The sequence below is a fragment of the Rhinolophus ferrumequinum genome, chromosome 11 (genome assembly GCF_004115265.2).
Source record: "Rhinolophus ferrumequinum isolate MPI-CBG mRhiFer1 chromosome 11, mRhiFer1_v1.p, whole genome shotgun sequence".
Taxonomy (NCBI): domain Eukaryota; kingdom Metazoa; phylum Chordata; class Mammalia; order Chiroptera; family Rhinolophidae; genus Rhinolophus; species Rhinolophus ferrumequinum.
In genome coordinates this window covers 87910879-87937687 of record NC_046294.1, presented here as the reverse complement: position 1 = coordinate 87937687, position 26809 = coordinate 87910879, and the positions used below count along the sequence as shown (strand labels likewise).

Sequence of the window (26809 nt, the reverse complement as noted above, 5' to 3'; positions counted from 1 at the left end):
TTAGATCCCATTACATTATCCTGAATCAGTAAGCAGACACCAAAGTATGAGAGTCAAGAGTCTAATAAACACTCATTTTATAATACTCTTTATTTGATTAAAGAATTTGCCTTCTTTGTGTACACTGGAATGCTATATTCCCTATGTATTTTACAGGGTTACAAAACGTCTTTCATTTTAAATATTACCCCAAAAGTAATTTCAGGAAAAAAAAGTTTTTATGAAACTAAACTTGACTTTAAAAAAAATCATATGGACAAGCAACTCTCAAACAAAACTGGATTAATAAGATTTCTTTCCTATTTAACTACATGACAGATTTCTTGTCCCCAGTCCCCTTCCTCAAAAAACCTCATGTGGAAACCGAACTACAGATAAGGATTCTTCCCTGATGCAGTTAAGGGAAAGGGAAAGGCCAGAAATTTCTTTGGCAAACAATTCCATCCATGGCCACTTGTGTGTGACTGCTTTGCTTCAGGAACAGTCCACTGTTCGCAGGGAAGGCCAATGCTGTTCAGAGTGGGAGTGGTGCTCTCCTAGCAACGGGAAGTGCAGGAATCATCTACAGTCATCTGCCTCTTCCCCTGCCTGTGGCTGCAGAATGGCAGCAACTCCACCAACCTCCCTGAGTGCAATCCTGGGTTAAAAAGCCGATGCTGGCTTGGCTGATGTAGTCTTCTCCATTGAAAAAGTAATGGTTGAAATGGGGCTAAGAAACAACCACTGCGTTATGACACTCAACAGAAAAGACTTAGAAGAGAAGGATTTCAGAGACAGGGATAGATAGGCTGGTGAAAAAATGCTGGGCAGGTTAGAAGGAAATGGGAGTCTATGTGAGCAATCTAACACCTACCAATATAATCAGCTGCCTCTTGAAATGCTAAAAGCCTGGTGGTGGAAGTGGAATCTCCTCCATAGTTCAGGGCCAGTGGGACTCACTGAACCCACAGCCTCCAAAATCATCACCTCATCTCTGCTAGAAAAGAAAGGACAACAGCCAGAAAGAGGGAGGTGGTGAATCTGAGGAATGTGAATGGATTACAAAGACCATGAGCTATTATATTTCAGCTGAAGTACCCAAAATGTGGACAACTGGAAACCTGGGTAGCACCAGCAGCAGATAGGATTACCTGTGGATGTGAAATCCCTAACTGGACATAATCATTCTCCTTCCACACACCTTGAAGTGGGGGTTGTGTCATTTGAAAGCTGTTTCTCAGCTGTCTTTAATATTGACACAAGTGGGATTCACAGTACTGTTCTAAACTGGACGGACAGGCCTGAAAGGAAAACAACTTGGCAAAGGAGTGGAGGGATGAACGGATATAGGAAAAGGACATGAGGCATCCTTATCTTTCAGCTTCTAGACCCAATACACCTTAAGTAGTTCACGTGTACAGTCCAAAAATCAAGACTGAATTAGATCAACCTGTTCTAGGAGTACCAAACAAATATAACGCCTACAGTGCTTGAATAAATGTATAGAAAGAAAAAAAAATGAAGGTAAAGAAGTATGAAAGATTAAAATCTTCTGTAGAAAAAACTTAAAAAACAAAGTACGAAATATAACTATATTTAGGGACTAAATTAAGGAGCAACTTAGATGAAAGCAGAGGTGTTTAACTAGGGGCATTCTCTGGAGAGCTGGTTTTCCTGCTGGCCAGTAAAATCTGCCAAAGAAATCAGCAGCCTTTCCCTTTGTTTGTGTCATTTCTTTGCCGAAGAATGTCTCTGTGACACTGAAACACTGAGGGTGAGTTGAGGGTCCTTGCGCGCCGAGAATCGTGTATTATACCAGAAAAAAGGGTCTCCAATGGCTTGTAGATGTGGAAAAAACTCTTCAGCCACTGTGGCTTCTTTTTTATTAATTTGAAAGTTTTCCTTTTCGGTTCCTCTTCTTGGTATTACAGGATTTCATACTTATCCACTAGGAAAGTGGTCTCTGTGGAAAACCTTACAGGGCTGTTCCCATCTACCTGGGTCACTTTGGTTACCTAGGAAAACAAACAAAGAGTAAGGTAAAACAGAAGGAGAGCAAGTCTCTAAGGTGCTTAACTTCTCAGTACAGATCAAATTCCCTAAAAGCAGTATTAAAAGTAACTCAGAAATGCTAAAAAAGTTCAATTCACAACTGTAGATTACAGCATCACTCTTCCCCATCAACATGATTAACCAGCTTTCTAGACAGAAAAGATGACTGTTAGGATGAGATGCAAAGTGGTATTAGGTAAAAGGTCCAGGATGAGTGGCCATTGCCCAGGCCCTGCCCTATAAAACCTATGAAGTCCATAGACATTCCACCAGGATGATCAATTAACATTTAGACACAAAATGCAACATTCTAACTCATAACATTACTTATTTGATTTACTCTCAAAGTATTACTAAGGTTCTTATTTTCTAGATATGGCTGGGTCCTTCTAATGAGATTTTTCTTTTTTTAAACTTTTATTTAAGTGTGTTTTTCCAGGACCCATCAGCTCCAAATCAAGTAGTAGTTGTTTCAATCTAGTTGTGGAGGGCACAGCTTACAGTGGCCCATGTGGGGATTGAACAGGCAACCTTGTTGTTAAGAGCACCATGCACTCTAATCAACTGAGCTAATCGGCCACCCAGAGATCTTTCCTTTTAATAACAAAAAATGTCTACTATGGGCCAGCCCGGTGGCCCAGGTGGTTGGAGTGCCATGCTCCTAACGCTGAGGTCACCAGTTCAATTCCCACATGGGCCAGTGAGCGGCGCCCTCTACAGCTAAGACTGTGAACAACAGCTCTCCCTGGAGCTGGGCTGCCCTGAGCAGCTGGAGGTTGGCGAGCGCTGCCTCAGGCTGCTGTGTGCTGTCGTGGGCTATCATGTGCCAGCATGAGCGGCTGGTGGCCAGCGTGAGTGGCCGGCAGCCGGTGAGAGCTGCCATGAGCTGCTGTGAGTGGCCGACTGACACAGGCGACCAACTGCCTCAGCCGGGGGAAGCGCAAGGCTCATAACACCAGCATGGGCCAGGGAGCTGTGTCCTACACAACTAGACTGAGAAACAACGGCTTGAACCGGAGTGGGGGGTGGGGGGAGGCAGAAGAAAGGAGGGGAAAATGTCTAGTGTAATTAATTACCTGTAACAATGGTGCCTGTAATAGTACCAACACAATACTTGAACCACTGATTCATATTTTCTAATGTGATTTTGAGAGAGTAATTATACTGTCCTACCCTTCAAATGGTCCCAAACAGGAAACTGTACCCATTTCTACCTAATATCGTGGGTTCAACAATGTGCTACCAATACTGATGGGGTTATGCCAGTAACTGAAGAGAGCAGGGGCAAGGGGAGGGGGAACCGCTCTTTGGAATCATCCAACAAAGGAAATTACAACTTCCTAAGCACTATGGAGAGGCAGAGACCATCTGGAAGATGAGATAGTGCCAGAAGAATAAGCAAACCAACAAGTCAGAGCAGAAAACGACAATGGAAACTGGGTCCTTATAATACAATTTCAAAAAGTGGAGAAATAATGAGTTAAAAAGAATGACCTAAAGAACAGCCCACAAATTACCAGTACTTTGCCCGCCTAAAGGACAAGGTTTGCAGTAGAACTGGCTCATGATTATCTGTATTGATGAAGGGAAGATGTGATCTAAATAACCCCAAAATGATATCCATTTGTTTTAGAATCACTTTTGGGGGGCAGTTATTTTGCCTTCCAAATAAAAAAAACTTCTTTTCATTCCTTAGGTTCAAACCAAGTGACGTTACAAAAGGCATTACAAAACCATGGGTGTTTTGGCAAATGAATTTTAAAATATGAGATTATAAACAAATAGGCAACTAAGATATAAATCTTGTACAATCCACAAGTGCTTTTATACATATTCACATTCAATGTCTTAACTCTGTCTGATCTAGAGAGGAAAACTGAGGTAAAGCAGGTGAGGAACTTGACCAAGATCATACAGTAAGTCAGGAACACCAGCTTTTTTGTTTTTTTGCTCCGACCATAAAGTCATGCAGCCTATCTGGCATCTGTCTTACCGCTTTCCCCATATAGGTTCTCTATTAAAATGGGGTACCTGTATATTACAGTAGTTTTTTTTGGAGATGAAGGAGACTTGAACAGGAAAGAAATCATTGGGCTGCCCAGCAATGCTGAACTCGAGGCTGCCACTCTTATTTTTGGCATCAATCACTGGCAGGCACCACTCCAAGGTATTTCGCCGATTGTCATGTCGATATTCGCCATCGATCTCACCAATCACTGGTGCGCCAACACCAGATCTATCATAAGAAACATCCGTGTCAAGTTAGTTGTCCAGAGCTGGAAGAACTTTGCCAAGAAAAACCAGCACCAAATTTGATTATGCTCCTCAAATTCTGTCCACTTTTATAAGAAAAAATCAGGCTCCTTAATAACTTCAAGGATCAAAGTCCTAGCACATTGGCTCAGGATCTCACTCATTCCCTCTGTGGATACAGATATATGAAACCAGAGGTAATTGGTAGCGATGCCCATGGGCTGCTCCAACATGTGGATTAGATCTGGAGCTAGGAGCTAGCAAGGGACTGAGACTGACAAATGTGTAAAGTGGGGCATATTTCCAAAACTCCTGCACCAACGGTTTGTTGCCATGTCAAGAAGCAATTTTAATATAATGTAGCTCTCTTTATAGGTGATAATGGAGGACAAGTTGGTAATAGTGGGGGAACACTTTAAACACCATTATGTAGTTGTTCAGAATGGAGTGAATTTAGGCCTTTGAGAGGATGTTTTCAAAAGATTTAAGAATGTTTCAAAACTTACTATATTTGCCGCCAGGGGATTTATTTGATTCACAATCCAGTAAGCGGACTTTTGCTTGATAAGTGAAAGCACAATTACCCCTGACAAAATGAGAACATGATGGGAGAAGGGGGTAGGTACACAGTTGTCCGTAATCTGCAAAAGAACTACCCTGTTTCCCGGAAAATAAGACCTTGCCAGACAATCAGCTCTAATGCGTCTTTTGGAGCAAAAATTAATATAAGACCCAGTCTTATTTTACTACAATATAAGACTTGGTCTTTAATATAATATAATAATATAATATAACATAGTATAGTAAAAATATCATATAATATAATACCGGGTCTTACGTTAATTTTTGCTCCAAAAGACGCATTAGAGCTGATTGTCCGGCGAGGTCTTATTTTCCGGGAAACAGGGTAGTTAGAAGGTACTTTGTACCCTCACACATGGCTGACAGGCAGTGTCACCTACTCCTCCACATTCTAAATTTACCATCTTTTAACTCACCAATGACATTCAATGCTTGAATTAGGGGCAGGGTAAATAATGGAGACCAATAAAACTTTAAGGGTGATGTAACACAATTAACTCTTCCCTATCAATTTTATGGTCCCAGTTATATATATGCTCTTCTCTTTGCCCTGTTCCAATTCTGATTCTGATCTCTAATTTGATCAGTTTTAGACAATAGGGTAAAATGTTGTCTAAAGGTCTCTTCTGGAGACCATTGCAAAACTGATCTAAGACACAGGAAACCACCATAACCAAAATTACAGGGTAGATGGAGAGGCCTAAAAATTGTGGCATCCTAAAAATAGTCTACTAAAATAAATCTCGACAAAACAAAACCCACACCTGTTACCAATGCCCAAGACCTACAATGGTTCAAGGCAGCCATCTACTCCTCTGAAAGAATAACCAAGCTATGAAGAATAAGATGGTTATCCCATTAAAGGGGATATTGGTAATAAAGCATATTTTTTAAAAATGGAAACAAGAATGAGTAAAACAAGACCTGGCCATCTGAAGGCCTGAATTATCAAAAAGGGAACAAAACTACAAATTAAATTAGTACCATTTTCTCTGCAACAATAACTAAGCAATATAATAGTAAAGATACACTAAGAATACACTTAGTGGGTGTTCATGAAGGGCGGGCTGAGGATAGAGGTAGAGGAGCTGGGATTCATTGGTAAAGTAATAGTGCACACTCACTGGAAATGCTAGTGAGGAGATACACTTAAGGTAAAGAGTATTTCCAAATGATCCTAGAAAGTAGGCCATTTAAGCAAACAAAAAAAACTTATTTGAGCTAAACTTTTGGGAATGGTGGAATGGATATTTTCATTATCTTAATTGTAGTGATGGTTTCACAGGTGTATACATGTCAAAACAAACTGCACAGTTAAATATGTGCAGTGTATTACATGTCAGTCATACCTCAATAAAGCTGTTAGAAAATTTACTGAAAGTAATGTAGACATCATGTTTCAGCAAGAATTAACAGTTCCCTTGAAAACACATTCTCATCTTTAGCTCAAAGTTTAGACAGCAAAATGAAAAAGAAAAATTCAATCTGACAGACTCAACTTCTTTGACTTGCAAAACAAAACAGAGAAAGTTTGACTGAGAAGTGGCTCCCCCTTCCGGGAATCTTCATTACTACATGAATAAACTGAGGACCTACATCTAAAAAAAAAAAAAAAAATAGCTCTACAACTACAGCTAGCCAGTTTTTGTCTTAGTCTGGTTTGGTTTTAAAGTCAGTAAACGCCACTCTTTTTATTTTATTTATTTATTTATTTATTTATTTATTTATTTATTTATTTTTTTAAGGAGGGCGCAGCTGACAGTGACCCATGCGGGGATTGAACCAGCAACCTTGGTGTTATCAGCACCATGCTCTAACCAACTGAGCTAACTGGCCATCCCAACTCCACTTCTTTTGAAGTGTACAGCTAGCTCAATACATTTTGACAAGTGTCAATCTTATAAACACCATCACAATCAAGTTATAGAACATTTCCATCATCCCCAAAAGTTCCTTTGTGCCCCTCTGTAGTCAAAGCCCTTCTTCTCTACCTCCTAATTTCTGATCCAAAAGCATTACCTTTTCAGAATGTCATATAAGTGGAATCATATAGTATGTAGCCTTTTGTATCTGATTTCTTTCAAAACTGGCCTTTAAAGAAGCAAATATGTTAGAATGGATAGCTAGCTAAGTAATGTCTCCAAAATGAGTACAAGATTAGTTCTACAAACCCAATATAGAAAATATGATTGTGTGGGGGATACCACTTACGGGAGTGGGATGGTAATAACCACATCATTCAGTTCTAAATTATCTTCTTGTAGTTCATATTCTATGTTGACATCACAGCCATTTCCACTCTCTGAAGGCCAGCAATTAACTGAGGAGAAAAGCAAAGCAGACATACTAGAACATTAGAAAAGAGCAGAGAAAAGTTAAGATGGAAAATCAAAGCTGACAGCTGCAGGCCTTAAACATCCTAATGTAAACTACTGAAAATAAGTTTTAACATTAAAGGTATTAAAATTTAAAGGTAATGATTAAAATACACAAAATTCAACAAAAGGTCATTTTGTCAAGAATTTTGCTGGCAATGAAGATAAGAGTACATAAGCCAGGGCTATTTCTAGTTCTCAGTACAGACTAGTTTAGTGGAACTGGCCAGAGGCACTTACTTGTCAGCGGAATAAAAGATTCCTCTGTGGTTTGTAGTCTCCACTTTAGCACCCCTACGTCACTGTTGACTGGAAATGACTTCTCTGGATTCTTCAAGCCAATTAGAGATTCTGCAGTGAAAAGTTTTTTATCCACATTTGGATGGGTCTGAAATGAAAAGGGAAAGAAAACTTCTGAGGTTCAGACAGGGTAAGACAGGAAATAAATTCCCTCTAGTCTTCCATGGGTCGTATCGAAATATCTCAAATAGGGTACCTAAAAATTTCTAATTCTTTTTGATTTTGAAGAATGATCTCCCGTCTTTAAAAACTTTTAAGAAGATTTAGACATTTGAAAAACAGTAAAAGAAAAAAATGATTTCAACTCTAAGCCATTTTGTTTGTAATTGAACAAGTTAATAATTTTGTAATTGAAGAAGTTAAAGACCTTTAACCAAGTCCTTTCCAAAAATACTTCACAGGGAGCAGCCTCATGGTGAGGTCAAGCTTGCCAAGTAGAAGACTAAGGGTCAGACATTGATCAGCTGCCTGGGTCAGACAGCGTCTTGGCCTTATACCAAAGAAGCAGCAGAGGGAAAAGGTCTGTGGAAAATTTAGTTGCAATTTTGCCCCAGAGCACTAAGGTTATTCAAACTCAGGACAAGTAAAATGGACTAATCTTTTAAAAAGTCATATTAGGAGAAAAAAAGAAAAATAACTTTTGGATAGCAGCCTACATTACATATACTTTTAGAGCCAGCAAAGCTGTTTGAAATAGTATAAGCACTACTTACAAAAGACAATTTTGTGCTAATTATGGAGGGGGGGGTGGGGAAGTAGACAAAAACACATTCTTCCCTGAAAAGGCTTTGTTCTTGTGATAAGACAAAATCAACCATCTACATAAAATGTGAAAAGAACATCTCACACATATTCAGACAGGTAGAACATACAAATTGATTTTGTAAGGGTTTTATGCACTTTTCAAATATACCGTTAGATACTGCCCTTCAGCTAACAAAACAAGCACTGGTAGTTTATATAAAGAGGCAGAATGAGTAAATTTGGTATCATAACCTGTTTCAATAAAATACATCCTTATTAAGTTTAAAAACTGTTTTATAAAAACTATACATCAAGCAATATCTTAAATGAATTACTTTACTCTTTGTATAACAGTAGCAGGTAAGCATCTCTCTGCACCTTTGTTAATGAGTATGAAGTAATTTATTAGATTTCAAAATGACCTTTCATTCAATTCCAATATTAAAAGGCCATTTTAATACAGCTGTTGTCAATCACTCAACCGGCCTGGGAAGAGATTTATTGCCGTAAGGCATCCATTGTATGTAATACACATTAACTTCTTCCCTGTGCATCTAGAATGGCACTAGTTACACAACTTTAATAATTTTCTGTGTTCTGTGGTTCATATGAGGAACTCCAGTTGGGAAAGACTGTGCTAGGTAAACAAACAAGTCTTAATACTCCCTTATCAAAAGTCTCTACACACCTGTAGCTGCACCCCTTTCTTATCTTCATTTTCCACATGAAGACGAATTCGGCCAAATTTATCATCTGAGATCCTAAGCATGATCATGCCATGCAACTCCATGTTCTGTAATCCTCCATCTCGTCCACAGGTTAGTGTGATTTTTTCCTCAATCTTCATGTGCACACTGCAGAGAAAAATTTGTTCAGAAAGGTAGAAACCAGAACTCTCCTTCTTCAGGGTTTAATGGTGATTAGCCATCCACAACTTATTTTCAGGTGCTGCTGCTATATGTATCAAAATTTAAAGCATTATACTCTTCAATTTAGCAATTCCTCATCCTAGAGATAAATTCTCACCTGTGCAAACAATGTAGTTCAGTTATTCACTGAAGAATTGTAATAGCAAAAGTTTGAAAACAACTTAAATGTCCATCAATAGGGAAATGCTTAAATACATAAAAGTATATTCACAAAAATGAATACGAGGCAGTTGTAGAAAAAAGGGGCGGGGGGAACAATTGAAAAAGCTTTTATTTGAAAACAATTTCAAATGTTAAAACATTAAAATTATACCAGGAATACATGTATACCCTTTTTACCTACTGTTAACATTTTATCCCATTTGTTTCATCATTTGCATACTCTTTATAAATATTATATATTTGATTTTTTTTCCTGACCATTTAGAGGCAGATAATATACATCATGGCCTTTCCCCCTAAATACTTCAGAGTACATTGTATAAGAATATAGGTATTCTCTTACACAACCATAGTACAATTAACTTCACAAATCTACACTGGTACAAATACTTTTACCTAATCTACCATCCACATGCCAATTTTGTCATTTGACCTAATAATTACTCTTTAAAGAGTAAAATAAAAAGTGCTGCTGCTATGGGCAATAATTAAGTACAGTCTATCTATATTCTTTACTAATAAACTATCCATAGCTGGGTGAACTGCAGAGGCTAAAAAGAATATTCTGGCATCCTACTTTGTTCTTTGTTCCAACCACTAAATCTTCCCAGAAACAAAGACAAGACACTTATGACCACAAGAGTGTATCTTAAGACAACACAGGGTCCCATTTACTTTCACAAGAGTTTGCTCCATGCTCAAGAAGTATTTCATCATTTAGAAAAGAATCAGGAGCCCTCTCTAATACGTGATCGTCTCCAACATCTTTTTAAAATAGTGTCAAGCCTCTGTTTCACTCAAAGCAACCACTAGGAATGCACGGGAGCTTTAATGATTTAAGAGATTTATACTGATGTAACTAGCCCTGTTCATATCATACAGAACAGAATACAGAGAATACTCCTTTTATGCACACCTGGTAGAGGTATCCTCCCAGACTCATTTTCCATTTGCCCTCAAAACCATTAGCAACAGTAGAAGCTCTGGGCTTCAAGACAAGAAATCTGAGTCATGAATATGTGAACCTGATAACTACCATTTAAAAACGTTACCAACCATGACCACAGTCCCCAGTTAAGAAACAAAATATTCTATACTAGGTTTAAATACTTAAAAGGTAAAAGATAGTGTTAATTTTCTGTTAAAGATATTTATACATTTTATATTAAAGGTTGGTTCTCCTTAAAAGTTTTAATTAGAAATAGACATGCCAAAATACAGTGTAGGGGTCATCACATCTCTAGCCCTCTAATTCAAGTCCATTTTAAGAGAGCCCTCTAATTCAAGTGCCATTTCAAGGCACACATTAGGCATGAAGACAAGTTATTTTTAATTTACCCAGCACAGAGTTGATAAAAGCTAAGTTCTAAACTTCACTGAAGATAGATGGCTGAGAGCCCCATATCATGGTTAAAATAAAAACAAACAAAACCCCCCAAAATCCTTATGTTAATAACCTAGAATATACACTAAGTCTTTTAAATCTGGAAAAATTAAAAGAAAAAAGAATTTATAGTGCACTGAAATAAAAATTTTCAAACATTATGTAACCTATTTTTATTGAAAAGGTTACCACTCACCTTTCCATGTTAATGGGTGGAGCATGCACTTTGGTTGTTTCAGAGGTACGCTTGCCCATATTGGAGGACATGATAGTTTCACCTTCAGATTTCAATTTGTCTACAAAGTTATCTACTTCCTTTCCTTTGGCTCCAAGTTTCAAAGCCTTGCTGGGGCCTGAAGGCCTAGGTGAGAAAGAATACAAAATAAGAAAAAACACACACACGATTTAAAAAAACCCACATTAATTAATAAGCCCGTGTCACTGAAGCGTTCCCTGAAACTGTTCTTTACGAGGAATGCAAAGATCTCAAGGGAAAAACCCAACTGTCCTAGTGTTTGGTGAACATCTAGACTATTTCCCACCCAAACTGGCAGCTGAGTCACTATTAACATGTAAGCTTCAGATATCCAAAGACCAAAGGTATACTTTTATAAGCATGTATGATCTGATGAAAACTTTGTACCTTCCATCCAGATAAATACACCGGTCTACAAACGAACTTTTACATATAATTTTGGGTAGTCACAAATTCTCCCTGAAATCCAATCTTGAACGCAAAGATTAAAAATCTGTGTTCCATAAACAGTTAAATATCCCCTCCTCTCCCAAAACAAGGCAACTCTCATAGAAATTGAGGTTATGGTATTATTTGTAAAAGAACTCTCTTTTACCCAAAAGGAAAAACATCACATTCAAATTTCTCCTTTATCTCCATATTATGTAGTCAAATTCAATAGTACATCTCACTTCATCAAGACACTCATTATTTACAGCTTGCCTAAAAATCAGATTATCATTCCAAAGATACACACATATAGCTTTCAACTGCCATTCTAGGGCTGCTGGTGATACACCAAATTATACCTGACTGGTGCAGGTGCCACTTTTGGTTTATCAGTTTCAATGATAGTCTCTGTGATCATGGCAGCTGTGCTTCCTCCAGAGACTGCGGAACTTCCAAATCCCCCAAATCCTGGTGCTTTTTTGCCCTGTCTCTCTGCATCTCTTCGGGCCTGTTGTAATTCCTTTGCTTTACGCCGCATCTCAGCCTTGGCTTCACGTTCTTGAGTCTACAAAAAAAGACATACATGGATATGCCTTTGAGTACAGTCTACACTAGCAAATAAAGACAGGAAAAACAGATAATGAAGCATAAAAGGAAACCTATACAAATTGGAAGTCACAGAGAAGAAACTATTTACCTCTCTGACCGCTCTGAACACCTTCTCCTCGTGAGAATCCATTTCTGTGAAGGTTCTGATCTGTGCCAGATTAACATTCTCCCGGTACCCCAGGGCGACAATTTCATCAAAAGCAAAAATCAAATCAAAACAGTGCTCAGATATTTCATTTTCCTCTAAGGCTCGGCAATACTCAGGGATCTAATCATGGACAGCAATGGCAAAGAAAGATTTATCAGCAGTTATGTAGTTCAAGTCTTATCCTTTAAAGTACACAAATTTCAATAAACCTGAATCCCTTTAACTCCTTCTACACCATTTTAAGCAAGACTTTGGCATAAAGTGTGTGTGTCTGTCTGTCTATATCAATATGTCTAATCTAAAGTACATTATCCAAGAATTCAGACAAATAAGTGTCAGAACCACAAAGGCAGATTAAAGTAAATGCTTAAGAACTAGGAAACAAGAGGGCAGTTCCCATATTCTCTTTTGGGATACTTATAGCCTAGGAGGACATCCAGTAAACGTTTGCTGAATGAATAAAGAGCTGTAGCAATAAGCTGCTAGGGTTGGGGGGACATGGAACATGCAAACTGATAAGCATCATCTGCTTTGGGTAAAAGTAGTTTCTCACAGAAAATTTAAAGCAAAAAACTGTAATATTACAGAAAGACTCTTACCACTCTTGAGAAGAGCCTTAGGGTCTCCAGATCTTCTAAGATGTTGCTGTTTTTGGTAGTGATCAGTACCATGTATAGTTTCTCCATAGGCTGGTAGACATATCTTACACTCTCTGTTTCAACAAATGTATGTTGTTTTCCAGTGTTCATGAGCTTTGGAAAAGCTGCTAACAAGCCCTCGATCCGAGTTCGGGTCATCTCCACAAACTGTCGAGAAACAATAGCCTTTCCTGCTTTTGTGCAGACCGCTGCTGCCAACAGCACCTACCAGGAACACAACATATAAATAAGTACTATTTAATTATTTCTTCACATCTGTTTTCTCCACATTCTAAAATATTCCATAGACTGAAACACTCAGTTATCTACATATCACTCAGTGATATGACTTCTATTAGAATGACTTTCATATTCGACTTCATTGTTCTTTTTTTTTAAATTAGTTTCAGGTGTACAAAACAACGTAATAGACATTTACACCCCTCACAAAGTGATAAACCCCTTCCCCAATCTACTACTCCTCTGACATCATATATAGCTGTCACAATTCCATTGACTCTACTCCCTATGCTCCACTCCACATCCTGTGACCATATATATATTAAATTATAGTTGACATACAGTATTATTCAGCTTCAGGTGTACACTGCGGTGGTCAGGCATCTACACTATCCATGAAGTGGTCTCCCTAATAAGACAAGTACCTATCTGATAACCTACAAAATCTTTACAACATTATTGATTATATTGCCCAAACTGTCTTCCGTATCCCTGTGGTTCATTGTTCTATGTAATTCATAAGACAAAGTGGAGGAAAATGAAGCTCTAATTCCTATTTTTCAATAATATACCTAAAGAAAAATTTAAATTTAATTTTTTTCCAAGTTTATATATACATTATTGGGACTCAGAACTGGGTTGCTCTCTAGTTTGGCAGGCTCATAAAGAATAGTTTATGAAAACAACAAAAGAACAAGACAAACAAATGAAGAAACAAAAACTCATAGACATAGACAATAGTATAGTGGTTACCAGAGGGTAAAGGAGGAGGGGGTTTCTAGAAGAGGGTAAATGGGGTCAAATATATGGTAATGGAAGGAGAACTGACTCTGGGTGGTGAACACATACATGTTTCCCCGAAAATAAGACCTAGCTGGACCATCAGCTCTAATGCATCTTTTGGAGCAAAAATTAGTATAAGACCCAGTCTTATTTTACTGTAAGACCGGGTATAACATAACATAATACCAGGTCTTATATTAATTTTTGCCCCAAAAGATGCATTAGAGCTGATGGTCCGGCTAGGTCTTATTTGCAGGGAAAAAGGGTAATGTGAGATATAGATGATGTATTACAGAATTGTACACCTGAAATCTATGTAACTTTACTAACAACTGTCACCCCAATAAACTTTAATTAAAAAAAAATAGTTTAAACTTTTTCTAAGAAGAACAGAGATTTCTACAGCCAAAACAGAGGTCTGATCAGACAGATGAAAGGTTTATAAGAAGACCCTGACCTTTGTTTTCATTTTTACCTAGAACATGGAACCAATCTAGGGAGTTTAAATTTATCTTCTGCTCTTTGATTAGCCTTCCCATTCCACACTATTCTACTTCCAGGTCCATATACAATCTGCAAAATGAAAAACTAAACGACTCTGTTTTACACAGGTTTTTGACACTGAACAAGGATAAAGACCTTTTTTCAGAGTCTGGCATTTTATTAAACAAAACAAATAAAGCGCCAAAGGAAGGTGAGAAGATCTTAAATGCCATTAGCAAGAGAGTAAGAAAATTAAGTACAGTGTTAACAGTCTTTTCAGTGAAGGAACCCAAGGATTCACAAGTACAAGTAACCAAAAGACTATTTACACATTTTGGAAGAAGCCTCGATGCCAGGATACAACCACTGAAATATTCTACTGGTGAGGCTTCTCAGCTTTACAGAAACCTGCCCGGTACAGGTGAGCAGCTTGGCGAAAAAACAAATTAGTTAATTCAAATAAATATTCTTTTTATAAATTAGTTTCAAATGTACAAAGCAACGTAATAGACATTTAAACCCCTCATAAAGTGGTAACCCACCCCCGCAAGCTACTACCCCTCTGACATATATTTACCTGTTATAATACCATTGACTATCTTTCCTATGTTGCACTCCACATCCCGTGACTATATATACCTATATATTTAGTCATAGTTGACATTCAATATTATTCGACTTCAGATTTAGGTGTATAGCAAGCACATTGATCAGGCATCTACAGTCTATGACGTGATTTCCCGATAAGTCCAGTGCCCGTCTGGCACCTTATGTGATCTCTACAACATTGTTGATTATATTCCCCGCACTGTATTACCTATCAATTTGTATTTCTTAATGCTTCACCTTTTCCCCCTGTCCCCAACCCCATTCCCATCTATCACCCTGATCGATCTAGTACCTATCTGGCACCATAACTAGTTATTAAAATATTGTTGACTATATTCCTTATGCTGTAACCCACATCCCTATGATTACTGTGTAACAACCAGTTTGTCTTCTTAATCCCTTCCCCTTTCACCCCTCCTTTACCCCCTCCCATCTTAAAGAAGTCCCTCTAAGAGTCCTTGTAATACTGGTTTGGTGGTGATGAACTCCTTCAGCTTTTTTTTCTTGTCTGGGAGGCTCCTTATCTGTCCTTCAATTCTAAATGACAGCCTTGCTGGGTACAGCAATCTTGGTTGTACGTCATTGCTTTTCATCACTTGGAATATTTCCTGCCACTCCCTTCTTGCCTGCAACGTTTCTGTTGAGAAATCAGCTGACAGTCTTATGGGGGCTCCCTTGCAGGACACTAACTGCTTTTCTCTTGTTGCTTTTAAGATTCTTTCTTTGCATTTAACCTTTGACATTTTAATTATGATGTGTCTTGGTGTTGGCCTCTTTGGGTCTCTGTGCTTCCTGTGCTTGTACGTCCATTGCCTTCACCAGGTTAGGGAAGTTTTCTGTCATTATGTCTTGAAATAGGTTTTCAATTCCTTGCTCTCTCTCTTCTCCTTCTGGTACCCCTATGAGAATGTTCGTACACTTGAGATTGTCCCTGAGGCCCCTTAAACTCTCCTCAATTTGTTGGATTCTTTTTTCTTTTTGCTGTTCTGGTTGGGTGTTTTTTGCTACCGTATCTTCTACATTGCTGTTTGGATCCCCTGCCTCATCTAATCTACTGTTGATTCCCTGTAATACAGTCTTCATTTCCATTACTGTAGCCTTTATTTTTGACTGGTTCTTTTTCATGGTTTCCATCTCCATTTTTATGAGATCACTGAGTATTCTTTTTTTTTTTTTTTTTTTTTTAAGATTTTATTGGGGAAGGGGAACAGGACTTTCATTGGAGAACAGTGTGTACTTCCAGGACTTTTTTCCAAGTCAAGTTGTTGTCTTTTCAATCTTAGTTGTGGAGGGCGCAGCTCAGCTCCAGGTCCAGTTGCCACTGCTAGTTGCTGGTTGGGGGCGCAGCCCACCATCCCTTGCAGGAGTCGAACCAGCAACCTTGTGGTTGAGAAGACGCGCTCCAACCGAGCCATCCGGGAGCTCAGTGGCAGCTCAGCTCAAGGTGCCGTGTTCAACCTTAATTGCAGGGGGTGCTGCCCACCATCCCTTGTGGGAGTCGAGGAATCGAACTGACAACCTTGTGGTTGAGAGCCAGCGCTCCAACCAACTGAGCCATCCAGGAGGCAGCTCAGCTCAAGGTGCCGTGTTCAATCTTAGTTGCAGGGGGCGGAGCCCACCATCCCTTGTGGGACTCGAGGAGTTGAACCGGCACCTTGTGGTTGAGAGCCCACTGGCCCACGTGGGAATCGAACCGACAGCCTTCGGAGTTAGGAGCACGGAGCTCCAACCACCTGAGCCACCGGGCCGGCCCTCATCGAGCATTCTTATAGCCAGTGTTTGGAACTCTGTGTTTGATAGATTGCTTATCTCTGTTTTGCTCAGTTCTTTTTCTGGAGCTTTGTTCTGTTCTTTTATTTGGGACTCCCCATTTTGGCTGCCTCCCTGTGTTTGTTTCTATGTAGGAGGTAGGGCTGCCATGTCTTCCAGTCTTAGTAAAGCGGCCTTATGTAGTAGGTGTGCTGTGGGGTTCAGTGGCACAGTCTTCCTGGTCACCTGAGCCAAATGCTCCAGGTGCATCCCTTGTGTGGGATGTGTGTGCCCTCCTCTTGTAGTTGAGCCTTGGTTGATAACTGCACATCAATATAAGGAACTGACCCTTGGGCTCACTTGTTGTGAGGAGTGGCCTTGACTACAATGGAAGAGTTGTTGTGCAGGGGCTGATCCTATAGAGCACAGAATCTGCCTCAGCAGAACTCTGGTGCCTGCCCAATTTGCCCCTTGGGTGTGTTGTACCTGGAGACGGCTACGTGGTGTTCTAGCTCGTGTTTGAAGCTGGCCACTGGGTACGCCAGCCTTAGGACCACCTTGGAGGAGATGCACTGTAGGTCTACTTCAGCCACAGTCCATTCCCCACTGGGGGCCACCTAGTGGGAGCCAGAAAGAAATCCAAAGATGTCTGCTGCTCGTGCTGTGCTTGGAAGTGCCTTTGAGAGACCAAGCTGCGAACCAAGGCCAGCTGCCACTAGTGCTGGCTTAGGGCTGCTCAGCCAGAGATACAGGACATGCTTGAGCCCGATGCTGCTTCTGGGTTCCGTGAACCTCTGAGAGAACCTAGGAAAGTGCAGCTGAGGCAAGGCAGGCGGTCTGCGTGAGAAAGCCACTGAAAGCAGCCTGCTTGTGCCCAAAAGTTGGGCGGGGCCAGATCTCAAATCGCAAGGGGTTTGGGGGGGGAGGGCTCAACAAACAAACAATGGCCTCCACCAGCTCCTTCATCCAGGAGAAAGCTGCCCCTCCAGCCCCTGTCCCAAGCCAAATAACTCAATTCCCCACCATTTGTCCCTGTCACCTTTTCAGCTGCTGCCCCAGCGTTGGAGCTCAGAGCGAGTGATTCCACTGGTGGGTAAGTCTGCACGCAGTCCCTTTAAGAGTTCGGAATGCCTGTGAGTGCAGCAGCACTATCTCACTCAGTCACAACCTCCGCTGGTTTTCACAACCAAAAATTATGGGGGATTCTCTCCCCAGCATGGAACCCTGGACTGGGGTGGGCCTGGTATCTCTCTCTCCTTTAGGGGATGGGGGACCCCCACAGCAGAAATAGCCCTCCCGATCTTTAATAGTCACACACGGGTGTGAGACCAGCCCGTTCCACGTCTCTGACCTTCCTACCAGTCTGGAGGTGGTTTCTTCTGCATGTCCTTAGTTGAAAAGCTTCAGTTCAGCTTGATTTTAGGCAATTATCAATAATGGTTGTTTTGTAGATTAGTTGTAATTTTGATGTGGTTGTGAGAGAAGGTAAACACAACGCTTACCTACTGCGCCATCTTGGTTGTGTCCTCAAATATTCTTATAGTTTTAACACATCAATACAGTTTTATAATAATCAAAAGAGAACACAATGTCCTTATCCATCAAGAAGTGGTAATTAAGGTATTAGGGAGATAACTACCATCATGCTTACTTCCAAGCAGCTACGTAAAAACAACTTACATTGGAAAAGTATTAGACATGTATCTTGCACAAATAATTTCCCTCCACTGGACATATTTTTATGATTTACCTCCAATGAATGGGCAGATTTTCTCATGTGAAATCTCAAGAGATAATGCTATCAATTACTTTATTTCCCAAATAACAACTGCAAGTTTAGAAAGAAGCAGATTTAAGGGAGTAACACAATTCTGTTTATGTTTCTATCAACTTTACATTGAAACTTACCTTAATCATCACAGCTTAAAGTTACTTTTATATTGCAGAGAATTAAAAACAGTTAAAAAAAAGAAAAGTAATCCTAAATCATAAATAAATGCTCTTCAGAAGAATCTTATTTTGTAAATTAGTTCCTTTTACAAAGATCAGAAAATATTATAGACATACAGAGAGGTATAGAGCATAAAAGTTACCAGTTGATTACTTTAAGAATGGCAAATAAGCTAGCCTAAAAGTCCGAAAAGCACTTTTTCCAAAATATTTATAATTTTTAAAAATAAATAGTTTTGTACTTAAGAAATGTATCCTTTACAATCACCAACTACTTGGGAGGCTTTTGTCATCACCTAGGTATGAGGCAAGAAGATGTATGGAGGGCAGTAAAGGATCCCAGAAAAAGAAAAAAATGCAAAATGGTTATGACCCTTACCTCTCAAAAGAAATCCTGCACTCCATGTTTTTAACTTTATCTTTTTATTGTTGGCTATAGACCTTTAAGTGTACATTGTGGTGATTCCTTGTTTTTAACTTTAAATTAATGGTGTGTGGAAAAAAGATTTCTTCAAATAAGGACAAGGTAATACCTAATCCCTAAAGAGAAGAAACTAATCTAAAATTATCACCAGGCAAGAGTATTTGTTTAGAGGACTAAAACCAAATGTACTTAAGAAAGTTAATTTTACTAACCTTGTCACCCCAATAAGTTTTAATTAAAAAAAAAAGACATACACACACACACACACACACACACACAGGGGGCGGCTGGTTAGCTTGGTTGGTTAGAGCGTGATACTCATAACACCAGGGTTGCTGGTTTGATCCCAGCATGGACTAGTGTGAGTTGCGCCCTATACAACTAGACTGAAGCAACTACTTGACTTGGAGCTGATGGGTCCTGGAAAAACACATTTAAAATAAATAAAAGTTAATACACACACACACACACACACAAACAATTTGATTTCAGATTAATTTTTATCATAGATTCATGCATCATCTACATATTTCTGACAAAGAAAGAAAAATGTAGTTGCTGCTTCAGTTTACTAATGACAAGCAAGTAGTCTTTGAACTGGTTCACTCATTAAAGGTTTCTATGCCACATACCGTGTTTCCCCGAAAATAAAACCTAGCCAGACCATCAGCTCTAATGCGTCTTCTGGAGCAAAAATTAATTAGACCGGGTCTTATCTAACATAATATAATATGAGACTAGGTCTTATATTAATTTTTGCTCTAAAAGATGCATTAGAGCTGATGGGCTGGCTAGGTCTTATTTTCAGGGAAACAGGGTATGCCCCAATAAGGTTAAGATTTTTGCCCTCAGAAAGGAGCTGTGCTACATAAAAACTTGCACATGAATGTTCACAGCAGCATTATTCATAACAGGTCAAAGGAAAAACCCAAATGTCCATCAACTGATTAATGGATAAAGAAAATGTGGTATCTATACAATGGAATATTATTCAACCATAAAAAGTAATGAAGAACATGGACAGCATGAACTTTGAAAATATTATTCCTAAATATTTTTATTTAGGGCGCAAGGGGAAGCCGGATGGCTTAGTTGGTTAGAGCGGGAGCTCTTAATAGAGTTGCCGGTTTGATTCCCACGTGGGTCAGTGAGCTGCGCCCTCCACAACTAGATTGAAGACAACGAGCTGCTGCTGAGCTGCAGGAGGGGCGGCCGGATGGCCCAGTTGGTTAGAGCGCAAGCTCTCAACAACAAGGTTGCTGGTTCAATTCCCGCGTGGGATGGTGGGCTGCCCTGCAACTAAAGACTGAAAAACGGCGACTAGATGTGGAGCTGAACTGCGCCCTCCATAACTAGACTGAAGGACAACAATATGACTTGGAGCTGATGGGCCCTGGAGAAACGCACTGTTCCCCAACATTCCCCAATTAAAAAAAGAAAAAAAATATATTATGCTAAGTGAAAGAAACCACATCTTATATGATTCCATTTACACGAAATATCCAGAATAGGCAAATTCACAAAAATTTACTTACAATTTCAGGGAATTCATAGATTCTCTAGAGCAGTAATTCTCACATGGCCCACAGAGAATCACTTTATGCAATGAAAAATAGTATTAATAAATGGGAGCATATTGTAAACCCTTGTAGAGCCCCTAGCCACCAAAAAAGAAAAAAGGGTGAGAACCACAGTTCCAGGAAGTTATGGTCTCCTACTTTAGACTTTTATGAGGTTTTGAAAGAATAAAGTAAGTCCCAGTTAAGTAAAGATACAAAGTATAGCACAACTTAAAACACATGAAATCAAATATCTATCTAGAGGAAGAAATGCTCAGACTAAACCTTCAGATCTATATAAATATGCTGATTTAATACAAAGCCCATATCTAAAATACAATAATCCTGTTAGAAACAATGTTGTAGGTTTCCGGGTAGTTCTTAGGCAGCTGAAATTAAAAACGTCTTCATACCATACAGATAAAATTTAGGTAAAAATTAACATCAAAGGCAACATATAAGGGGAAAAAAAACAAAAGCCAACCTGTAACCAGAAAGGTATATACTATGGAAAGGTGCAATTCATCTACTTGGCTTTATTGGCAATTCCATTTTAGCAATATTATTTTAAGAATTAACTAAATAATTATTTATTGAACACCTACTACACATACTAGATGCTCTCTAGGAATTCTAAGAACTAGATCAGTAGTCTTCCCTCAAAATGCCTAGTATGACCTTAAAAGTTCTCATCACAAGAAAAAAATATATAACTACGTAAAGTGACTGATGTTAACTGACTCACTGTGATCATTTCCCAATATATGCAAATATTGAATCATTGTGTTGTATACCTGAAACTAATGTTAATATGGCAGTTATACTTCAATTAAAAAAAAAAAAGCCTAGTAGGGATAAGACACAAACATAAATAACCATAATACTAGGTAGGCAGACTTTGTTTAGTAATGTGCTATGAGAATTCAGAGGAGAGATTACTTCTAGCTGGTAAGATCAGGGACGAGTCGATGGAAGAAATAGCATTTAAATTATGTTTGGATGAACTGGGGGATGTGAGTATGTAAAGATGAAGAAACAGTAGGGTAAAACAGTATTCCCCAAGTAGGAAAACTGAGACACTCTTTTGAGTCATTCCATTATCCAGATACAAGCAAAAAATAAGGCTCCTGAAGTAGGAATAAAGCACCTCACACTACGTATGAATTTAAACTTTGAAACACCCAAGACACCACACACCACAATCACAGGGTTCATGAGGAGACACAGGTTTCTATTCACCGTGTTATTCATGATAATGAATACACAGTTATTAACATGACTGTAAGGTATGGTCACCTCTAAACAAGATACATTTAACCTACCCTCAATTTTCATTTTCATAAATGCTTTCAAGTAATAAAGCTTCTCTTCACACCAATGTTTACAGGTGTTTAACAATTACTAAAATACAGTATACACTATAAAAATATACATAGTCCACACTTCAAGATAACTTATTTTTCCTACTGTAACTTGATCTGATTTTCTTTGGGGAAGACTAAATAAGTATGATTTTCATAAAGTTGTTTTATTTATTGTTTGTTTGTATTTTTGGAAAAGAACATTTACACTTATAAGGCAGGAACTCTCAAGAGCCCTTGATTGTTTCATAGATGTAAAAACCTAGGGCCCAGAGGTTAGATGACCTCTCCAGGAATGTTTAAAAAAACAAACTTAAAATTTCAGTCATATTAATATTTTTAAGTGAATTTATCTTGTTTCACTAAAGCATTTTAAATTAATTCACACACACACACATACACACACCCCAATCCCCCATTAAGTTTGTCAAACAACTTTTCTCAAACAACTTTTCTCTTAATAATACTTACAATGGTTTAAGTATACCACTTTGTTTTTGAATTAAAAAAATAACTCTCCCCTATCTAGATTTAACTACATGGATCAGAAAGTTCCTTGAGTAAAGAAATCTGGAGAATTAGGTTTCTGTTCTGCCTCTGCCACTAGTTAAGATTACTCAAGAATAAATCACTTAATTGCTTCTTAAAATATCCCTAAATTAGAAGTTAGCTTATATGAAATCTAAAGTGCCTTTGCATCTTTAAGATTCTATAAGTCTAAGCATTTGAAAACTTCACAGCAACAGAAAATGTACAATACCTCCATTTCACACCCATTGCTCCAGTAGCAACCACTTTGGAACCATATTTGACATTAAGCTGCTAGATGGAGAATTACCTAACCAAAACAAATCATGTATGTACAATGTATGTGTGTGAGATAGAGATAGCTGCCCATCATCCCTTCATCCCCACCAGTGATAGAGGTCCAAGAATAACAGATAGTAATTCAGCATAAGTATGCACAATTCCCTAAAGAAAAAAGTCAAGGACATCCTCCAAGCCCTAAATGTTTCAGTATTCCTCACTTCCAGAATTAAGCAGTCACTTTCTCCTTCATAATTCATGATCATGTTAAAGCTAATTTCTAGAACTGTCATAGAGAGGACCATTTTTTTTCTTTCCTTTTTGCATTAAGTAAGCACAGATAAAATCAGAGGAAAGATTAAAATAAAATCTACACCATATACAAAACCTAAAACTTGAAAAGTTAGTGAGAGCTTTAAGCTTATCACAATTTTCTGTTCTAAAACAAAAGCTTGTAGAAAATCAAAATAAAAGACATCATTCTCAATTTCTGCAATGAACTTCCTATTTGGAGAATAGATGGCAAATCAATGGGAACTCAAATCATTTCATTCTTTGCTGTCCTCTCAAATAACAATCAAAAAGATACATAAAGGGGAGGCCAGTTGGTTCAGCTGGTTAGAGCACAGTGCTCATAACACCAAGGCCGCCAGTTCGATTCCCACATGAGCCAGCAAGCTACGCCCTCCACAACTAGAGTGAAAACAACGACTTGACTTGGAGCTGATGGGTCCTGGAAAAACACAGTTTCCCAATGTTCCCCCAAAAAATTAAAAAAAAAAAAAAAGGAAAGATACATAAAGAATACAATAGCTACACAGCTGCTGTTTGTATATCACAAAAAGGGGAGGAGAGCAATAGTAACCCTCTAATCGGGAAGTTTTTACTGTGTAGGATTTGTTTCTCCCCATCATGTATAGGTCAGCCACACAAACCGAAATCTAACTTTCTAATAACCAATAGCTTTTGGGAACTGAACTTAATGTGATCATTTATATTTAATGTGGCCACTATAGTTAAGTTTATTCATTGCCTATACTTAATAATAAAAGAACGGCACTCTGTAGATAAGCAAAGATTTTAGAGATTGGTGTTACCATGAGATTTAATATCAAGTTTTTTCAAATGTAAGTTTATTAAGAAAAGGAACTATAATAATACTTAACAATGTATTATTGTTAGGAAAATAAGAACATGTTCTGATTAATTTGCAGAAAACTAGAAAAAAGATCAAATCAAAACATGTCCTTTTTTTACTTAAAGAAATAAAAGCTTAAAAAAAGGGGGGGAGGACCGGTTAGCTCAGTTGGTTAGAGGGCGGTGCTCTTAACAACAAGGTTGCAGGTTCTATCCCCTCATGGGCCACTGTGAGCTGCGCCCTCCACAACTAGACTGAAACAACTACTTGGCTTGGAGCTGATGGGTCCTGGAAAAACACGCTTAAATAAAAGTTAAAAAATAAAAAAAAAGGTGTCTTTTTTATTTCTTCATTTTATAACAAAGTCATCATAAGCCATTTGTTTTTGCATTTGTTCATTTATTTCTCTACTAGGACTTTGAAGCGTAGGACAAAAATATTATTAACTTCAGTAACTAAAGCCAAAGGAAATTTGTATTTCATAAATCAACATTCATGTACTGATATCTGCAAGTTACTCTAAAATGCATTAAAAGATGTATGGAGGAATGGATGGATGATTAGACGTGTGATAAAACAAGTATAGTAAAATGTTAATTACAGAATCTAGTTGGTGGTTATATGGGTGTTCACTATGAAGTTCTTTCAACTTTTCTAGATGTTTGAAAATTTTAAATGAAATGTTGAGAAAAAAAATCAATTTTCAGAAGTTTTGAAACAACTTTTAGATCCAAAAAATCTTACAAAATGTCACTCTACTTGGATATTTTTCCTGTCCAGGAATATCTTCATAAAGGAATAGGACACAAAAATATTACACAGAAATAACACTTAATGTCTTAAGACTCAACAGAGCAGAATGTACTGAGAGAGGATGTTCTCCAGAAATCACAAATCTGTGGGCATCTAGATTATGCCAGGTTCCAACTAGTTCAGAAATATACGCATATTTAAACATGACACAACTGTATACATATGCACACGTGTCCAAATAATATGCAAAATTTATATTTTGTTTATCACTAACACCTAGAACTTTAATATGCCTCAGTTATCAATGAATTAAAAATATAGCAGGTCCTCAAAAACAGTTTCACTCAAGATCATGTTGTTATATTGATGAGATGTTGTGAGAATTTTAACTCTTGTTTATATCAATTAGCCTATGGTAAAACTGATTTCGTTATGTCATTTTGCTTAAAGTCACAAACCTATTGATGATAGTAAGTGAGGACTTACTGTACTAAGTTCCAAGAACTTTTCAGCATCTGTTTGCAAAGATTATCTACATTTGGTTTATATAAAACAAGGCTTTAATTTTGCTATTAAAATTACAACACACTATAAAATGCACTACAAACACATTCAGGACATAAAAGGAAAAGAAGCTTAAAAATCACTATCCAAATACTGAAACTCCTAATAGAAATGAAAAAAAGGAGTTTTTGAAAATTTTATGTGCAACATTAAAGTTTTATGACGCAAAACTGCTTGATGCAATTTATATGCCTGAAGCTGAAGAAAACCTTTCAGTGTTTAAAAGCCCAACCATGAATCCTCCACCATCTATGTTCTCATCTAAAAGGTTGTCAATTGAACTTAATATGAATGACACCAAATTCGACCGTCGTCTCTCAAGTGTGTAGAAAGACGCTTTAAATCAAATGATTAATCTACTAACAATAAAAAAGAAAAAAAAAACTTCCTTCAAAAGATTGAAGGGCATAAAGTGCACTAAAAAAATAAATTACTAGCTCGTTTGGAACCAAAGAATTTCTCCTACTTCATAAATATCTGTGCACAAATTCTAGTGATACAGCAAGATTTAGTGGAGTCAGCAGTGTTTTGTCCCCATCCTCACCCACATTAAATTTTCCCATCTCTACAGTGGATGAGAACATAAAGATAATGTATCTAAAGGCAAGTAGGTTGCAGAGTGTAACTTCTTACTATCTGCTATACACATTTTACTTCACCTGAACAGTAAGTTTCTCCAAGACAGAAAGCCTATATTCTTTACAACTCGCTCACATTTTCCCAACGCTCTATACATTGCATATACTCAATCTCACTGACAAATGGACACACCTAAGTTCTGTAGAAGTAGTGGAAGGTTTCAGGGACACTTGGGTCTACAAACTAGTGTTCTGTGCCTCCTTTCGAACTTTCCTCTATTTCCCCCTTTCGAACAAACAAAAGAAGTACTGAAAACCAATGAATTTGGATTTCGAACATTAACGGCCTACCAAACACCGGAGATGGGAGGCAAACTGATCACAGAGGGAAGGGAATCCCCGGAGAGAAGTCCAGCCTGCCGAGCTAGGCACCCATGGAACAGGCTGGACTTTTGCGCGGAGGATCGCAGAGTGGGGTCCAAGCGCTATCACTACGAGCTTCTAGTAGAGCAAAAACCCCAGCCCATTCCAGGGCCCGGATCTCAGCACAGAAGGTGCCCAGTTGGGGGTGGGGAAGGAAAGGGTGTGGGCGCTACGACAGAGGATACAGGAGTCAGGTCCCCCGATCTCCCGAGAGGTCGGGCACAAGACAGCTCCCCGAGCCCCGAGGGTAGCGCCGGGCGGAAGCGCCGTGCTCCAGGTGCTCCAGGCCCTCAAGCAGGGACTCCTCTGGCCATAACACCAAGACGACCCGCAGAGAGCGCGGACACGCGAGGCCAGATCCGGGAATGCGGCCCGGCTCGGATCTTACCATGGTGAGGGCGGTGGTGGGGCGCACCCGCGCTCTGGCTCCACTGGGGCTAGGGCTGAGGTCAGGGAAAGGAAAGCACCGGCGGCTCTGGACCTGCTGCCCCCCTGACAGGAGCCGCAGCCGCTTTGCCTCTCGCCAAGATGGCGGCCCTGAGCCACGT

At 38.7% G+C, this 26809-nt stretch overlaps 1 protein-coding gene across 1 annotated transcript; it reads right to left on the bottom strand.

The window, feature by feature from the left end:
• Window positions 1-72: 72 nt before the first annotated feature.
• On the bottom strand, window positions 73-26809 carry ARCN1 (archain 1). The gene is made up of 10 exons (XM_033120557.1): window positions 26650-26809; window positions 12802-13065; window positions 12143-12322; window positions 11805-12010; window positions 10957-11121; window positions 8974-9139; window positions 7482-7629; window positions 7078-7186; window positions 4063-4267; window positions 73-1994 (listed from the first exon to the last, which is right to left on the bottom strand). Exons 1-10 carry the CDS (start codon window positions 26650-26652, stop codon window positions 1905-1907), a joined length of 1536 nt encoding a protein of 511 aa, XP_032976448.1. The 5' UTR covers window positions 26653-26809; the 3' UTR covers window positions 73-1904.

What these genes read in the sequence shown, in the direction of transcription:
- ARCN1 (XM_033120557.1), bottom strand. An exon ending in CCACCCATTAACATGGAAAG is followed by an intron (nt 9,140 to 10,956) that starts GTGAGTGGTAAC and finishes TTTTCTCTGCAG; the next exon opens with TGTGCACATGAAGATTGAGG. An exon ending in GTTATTACCATCCCACTCCC is followed by an intron (nt 4,268 to 7,077) that starts GTAAGTGGTATC and finishes TTCTTATGATAG; the next exon opens with ATCTGGTGTTGGCGCACCAG.